At 56.3% G+C, this 6,000-nt stretch overlaps 1 protein-coding gene across 1 annotated transcript in view; it reads right to left on the reverse strand.

The window, feature by feature from the left end:
• ALX4 (ALX homeobox 4) overlaps positions 1–4,398 on the reverse strand; it is a 44,105-nt gene extending 39,707 nt beyond the window's left edge. The window contains exon 1 of the mRNA XM_030274130.4: positions 2,910–4,398. Coding sequence (XP_030129990.1) covers positions 2,910–3,306 — 397 coding nt within the window. The 5' untranslated portion in view covers positions 3,307–4,398. The remainder of the gene's footprint in view (positions 1–2,909) is intronic.
• Between the last annotated feature and the right edge of the window lie 1,602 nt (positions 4,399–6,000).

Consider the following 6,000-nt stretch of genomic DNA (forward strand, 5'->3'; position numbering starts at 1 on the left):
TAAAGAAATAAAATGAAATTAAACAACTAAAAAAAGGAGGGGACACCCTGTCCCTCCGTCACACGGAGCGTGTGCCATGCCCGCCGTGCCCCGCCGGCCCGGCCCCCGCCGCAGCGCCCGGCCGCTCGGCTCCGAGCTCTCCCGGGCTCCACAGCGACCACGGGAAAGGCGAGGCGAGGGCTACGGGGCCACCGTGCGGGGAGCAGCACCCCTCAGGAGGGGACCGGGCCGGGCGATGGGCCCGCCGCAGCGACGGGCGCCGGGGAAGCGGCCGCCTGGGTATCGCCTGGCGGTTGGCCTCGGTTTGTGTTTTGCTTGGTTGGGTATTTTTTCCTCTTCTTTTGGGATTTTGTTGTTTTTAAAATTGTGGGGTTTACAGTCACGGTGTCCCACCACTCCAGCATGCTGCTCAGGCCCGGACAGCAGAAGACGCGGAGAACCAGCGGTCCCCGACGCGCTCCTTCACCTCCGCACAACGCGCACGGCAGCACCAGCAGCGAAGCTGCGGCGGGGTGTCGGCGGGAAGCAGTGAGACAGTCGCCTGTCCCCGGCTTCCCGAGAAAAGCTCTCAGGGTGGCTCTCCTCACGGCCTTGAGCGCCGTGTGTGCTCTGCTGGCCCCGCTTGTGCCCGCTGCGGAGAAGGAGGGAGGCTTTCTCTTGCCCCGGGCTCACCCGCGCCGAGGGGATCTGCCCCGACTCGGAGGTTTACCCGTCCCTTCAGCCCTCGCGGGGGTTCCTCGGGCACAGCTCCTGCCCCCGGCGCAGTGGTCTCGCGGTTTGGGAAAAGGCGGAGAGGCGCCTATGGATGCTGCAGTCGCTCCGCGAAACCCCGATCTGTCTGTTATTAGCAAGTCTCTCTCTTCAACCATTAAGCACTATTATTATCGCTATTGCTATTAATTATCCCTGCCGAACCATGTGTCTCTCATTACAGCCCACCGTCCCCAGCCACATCACAAGGGGCTCACAAGGAGCGCGGTCTGGGCCGGGCCGGGCCACCCGCCGCCGCCGCGGGGCTCCCACTGAAGGAGAGCCCCGAGCCCCGCTTGAAAATAAATCAGGGGGACCCTGGCGGTGTTAGGAAGGCAATAAACTTGTGTGATTCTACCGGGGGGTTGTAATGTGTCATCACAGGCTATGCCGGCGCCCTGAGCCTTGCAACCTACAAAAACAAGAGAGCCGGTTAGAAGAGAGAGGATGGCAGGGCGGCGGGGAAGGCACGGGGGACTGCCCTACCATCCCATTCCCAGAGGCAGTGGGAACCGATTGCCTCCTGCACGGGCCGCAGCCCCGCAGGTCTCCCCGGTCCCACCGTGTGTCCTTTCCCGCGGAGCCCGGGCTGGCCCCAAAGGGCCTCCGTGGATGCGGAGCGGGCCTGACGCTGGTGGGGGAAAGGGCAGGGGAAGAGAGGGAGCCTAAGAGATAATAAGTTCTGGTCAGAAAATATGTGCAAGCAGCCCTAAAAGAGAGCCCTCATGCCACTGCTGGGCCCGGTGAGGACATACCCGCGGGAGGATGATTGTGCCACCGGGAGCGGGAAGGACACGAGGGGGTCTGGGCAGGAGCCCGTGCGGGGCAGCGCAGCTGGGCTATACCTGCGGCTCCCGGGTGCGTCTGTAATGGAGAGGACTTAATGTCCTTTTCCTGCGAAGAGGAGTCACCTGTGCCTCGGGGAACCGGGGCTGTGGAGCTGGATCCGGGGACACCTCAGCTGCAAGAAGGGGGCAAGGGATGGCGCCTGAAGGCGACCTGGCAAGCCGGGGTTTGGGAGACAGGCAGAAGTAAGTAAGGTGCCTCTACCCTCTTTTAAGTCTAGAGATGGAGAAAAACGGTAAATAGTGCAAAGAGTGCTCAAATGACGGCGGGAGCCTAGAAGTGGGATTGCTGGCCTGACCCGGACCTCTTCCTCCTCCTCTGTGCCCCCAGTCCATAGTCACTGTCCGCCTTAGGGTCTCCCTGGAGACACGGTCCTATAGCTGTCCTTGCCTTTAGGACTAATGCATCGAGAATGAGACTCCGACAGCGGAGACACGCTCTGAATCTAGGCCGGGGCAGCCCCTCTGCCCACAGAGAGATCGCCGGGAGGGAATGGAAGAGCTTTCATTTCCACCTCCTCTTCTTGAGAAAACTTAGGGGGGTTATTTATTTCATTGTTGAATTTTTCTGTTTGTTTTTAGGGGGGGCTGTTTGTTTGTTTTGCCTTTCCCTAACTGCTCCGATACAGCGGAAGCCTCCCAAAGAAGCCTTTTAAAGCCACGGTCGGAAACGACATGAGAAGCGCCCCCGTTCCCGGCTGTACTGTCGAGCGCCAGCGCGAGGGAGTGTCTTAATTACTGCTAATGACCCACGGAGGGGATGCGAGGGGGTTATCTGCAGCCGGGCAGAAATCAATTAGGGGAGTGGCAATTAGGAAAGAAAGTGAGAGACAGAAGAGGCCGTTACCGCGGAAAGTGATGATGTCGGCGAAGTTTTGCAGAAATTCCTACCGCGGAAAACGGTCCCCGCGGAGAGCACATTGCACAGCCTGGAGCTCCGCTCTTTCTGTTTCTGTCCCGTTTTCCGCGGAATCCCCCGCATTGCACAAGAGCTAGCGCTTTGCGGGAGCGCATCGCCCGCAATCCGAAACTACGATTACGATCACGGCTAAAGGGGACACGGGGGAAGGGCGGCTTCCCGCGGGCATCGCGGGCTCCAGACCCGGCTGGGAATGAAGATACTCGTGGGGCACGGCGGCCCCCGCTGCGGCGAGAGGGGGCTGCGCTCCGGAGCCGGGCAAGGTCTCCTTGACCCCGGTAGGGTTTGTCCTGCCAGGCAGCCACCCCCCACATTCCCGGGAGGTCCTTCCCAGGCCCGGGAGTCTCTCTCCGCTTTCGCCTCCGGTGCTTCCCCGCCGCACGCCAAGGACTCACCGTAACAGGAGACCTGCAGGGCTCCGTTGTGGCCGCTGCTCTCTTGCAGCTTGATGTTGCTGTCCGGGGGGGTTTTGCAGGGGCCTCGCTGCATATAGAGGTGCGGCGGCTGCTGCTGCGGAGGGTATTTGTTAAAGGAGGCCGGAGACCCGGCAGAGCCGGGAGCCTGCACGCTGCCATCCAGGGACTGACATTCCTGCTGGCTGTAGCGGCTCCGGCACTTAGTGCTGCTGTCACCAAAGCCTTGTCCTTTGCTGGCCAGGAAAGTAGGGCTGAACTTGTCACTTGCTTGAAATGCCCTAAAAGGCGAGGAGCCTTCTGTGTCCTGGGAGGCTGCGTTGTAGTAGGAATCCATGGCAGCCGGATCACAATAAGAAACACAAGTATCAGCATTCATTCCTAAAATTAAAAGGCCCGAGTGTCCTTAATGCGCTTGGAGGGGCACCAGGAGCCACTCTTTCTCTCTCCCTCTCGCATAGACACACACTCACAGCTGGGCCGGGAACCTCTAAGAGGATTCAGATGTTTGTGAAAGCTGACCAGATCTCCAAACCCCCTTAAGTTCTCGCACAGTAAAAGGGGTCTTTTTCTTTCCCTCCCTCCCTCTCTCACATACGCTTGCCCTCCGTGTCTCTCTCCAAACTACACTCTAAAGAGGCTCTTCTCTGCACTTTCCCCCCCACCACCTTGGAAAAAAAAAAAAAAAAGAGAGAGAGGGAGACCTCTCCCCCAATTAATATGTAGATGATGACAGTGGAGGGGAGGGGGCCTAGGAAGGGGTGTGTGTGAGTGTGTGTGTGTGTATGGGGGTGTGTGGAAGCAGAGGAAAGGTGGAGGTCATATCTTTTGCGTTAAAAAAAAAAAAAAAAAACAGAAAAACAAACCAGCCCCAAAATTTTTATGATTATAAACCAGAAAATCAAGCAGCTGACACAAACTCCACGAAGGGATGAGTGCGGGATCCGCACCGGCGGAAGCGCCGGGGACGATTTAATGGTCATGACACGCTCTGTTCACTCCGACTCTCTCCTCTGCTCACTGCCCCAGCTGTGGGGACCCTCGCCTCTGCGACCCCCTTCTCTCTATTAAAGGCAATACGGATTTTCCTCGCAGTTATCTGCCTTTAAGCCTCCCCCGCCCGTTAACCCCTTCAGGCCCGACAGTTCTGCCAGCGCTGCTGTGAGCCATGGTTTCTCTACTGTGGCACGGCGGTGCCGCGGTCGCCCTGCACAGAGCCGGGCGAGCTCTCCGTCGGGTCTCGCCACACGTTTACGATGGTCATTATTTATTTACCTCTAAAAACGTGCTCTCTTCAGGTGTAAAACTACTGGATCCAAACGAGAGGGCAGCAGGGACGGATTTTGACAGGGTCACCAAGCGCACAGAAATTGGACCAAGCTTCTGGGATTGCCAGAGGTGACTTGCAAAGGGACAGAGGCTGGCAGGAGCCCTTTTTGGTTTGAAGGGTCAATTACAACCCAGAAAGAGCTTAAAAATAAATCAATACTCACCTTTCGTCGTCCTTCTCCCTCCCCCCCCCCCCCAATTCAACCTGATTCCCCTCCTCCTCCAGTTAACTCCTGCTACCCCTTACTTACTCTTACCCTGCCTTCCTCCCATCCCCACATCTGGTTTCTATTGCTCACTTACCTTGAAGTTTTCAGTAATAAAGATATTACGCAAACTAAATCCACAGTTCTTCGGAAGAAAAGAAAAGAAAAGAAAAGAAAAGAAAAGAAAAGAAAAGAAAAGAAAAGAAAAGAAAAGAAAAGAAAAGAAAAGAAAAGAAAAGAAAAGAAAAGAAAAGAAAAGAAAAGAAAAGAAAAGAATTTAACGAAATAAAAGGAAAAACTAGTAACAGAAAAGGAAGACAAGAAGAACCTTAACCCTTTCGGGAGCGCGGGCCGCAGCGGAGCCGGCTGCAGATGGGGAGCGCGGGCACCGGCTGCTGCTCTGGGCTCCCAGCGGGCTCCCGCCGGGGCCCGAGCCATGTGTCCTCCCTTCTCCCGAGTAGCTTCCCCCACCCCGTGCAGAGCGGGGCGGACTCGTGGCTTTCATCTGTGTATGTGTATATCTGTGTTGGGGGGAGCGGGATGCGGCTCAAGGGGGAGCGGGACGGCAGAACGGGAATGTGACCCCCGAGACGAGGCTCGGGAGGGGCCTGTGGCCACCGCCACCCTCCAGGCCTTTGCTCCACGGGCGAGACCGGCACCGCCGTTTTCATTAGCTCGGATCTGACAAGAATAGGCGCCCACCCCTCGCCCCCCAGATGCAGAAGGGATTTCTAGCGACGTTGTCATTAAAAACAGCCAGAGACGGATTCATTTACGAGATTTTAAACCGTTTTGTGAGTTTCCCTCAGAGCAGGGCCGGGCTCGCTGAGTTTTCTAGTCCAAGAATGCTTTCAGCGGATTTGCCTTCCTTATTCTCTTTATTACCTCTACTTAATTATTTTCTCGTCCTTTCTTTCTCCCCTCCCAAACTCACCCACCCCACTGCAGGCCCCATTCTTTCCCTCGTCCACGACATAATAAAAACCAAACCAACTCAATACATGAAAGCCTTTCTAAAATCCACTTCGGGGCGGCCAAGGGAGCCTGCGTACTGCCGGTACCGGCAGCTTACGAGCGGCTCTGCCGAAGGGCAGCTGCCCTGGGTACCGGGAGCACCTCAGCTCCCTCATCCCCAGCTCCTCTGCAGCGGATTCACAGCGTCCGCACGGTGGAGGGGCGCTTTAAATACGTGCTTCCCAGTTCCTTCTCCCGCAATTTTTTGGGGGAACGAAAAAGAAGCCTGAAAGAAGTTATGGGAGAGCAGTTCTCGATGCTACAGCGTTATACACGGCCTCGGGACTTCTCTTCGGCAAAGTTAAATAACAGCGAGAGCAAAAAACTAAAGGGAGAGATTTGGGGATCGGGCAGCAGATTATAAACATATATAAATATATATGTATATACATATAAATACATATAAATAAAAATTTTATTCAGAAACGCTGCAATGCACTGGCTCGTAGAGGCAGTACAGCGTGGCCGACCCGAAAGGGAGCTGCCCATGTTTCCTTTTGGTCAGAAGTCTCGGCTAGCCCCTT

This window comes from Taeniopygia guttata, chromosome 5 (assembly GCF_048771995.1).
Source record: "Taeniopygia guttata chromosome 5, bTaeGut7.mat, whole genome shotgun sequence".
NCBI classification, from domain to species: Eukaryota; Metazoa; Chordata; class Aves; order Passeriformes; family Estrildidae; genus Taeniopygia; species Taeniopygia guttata.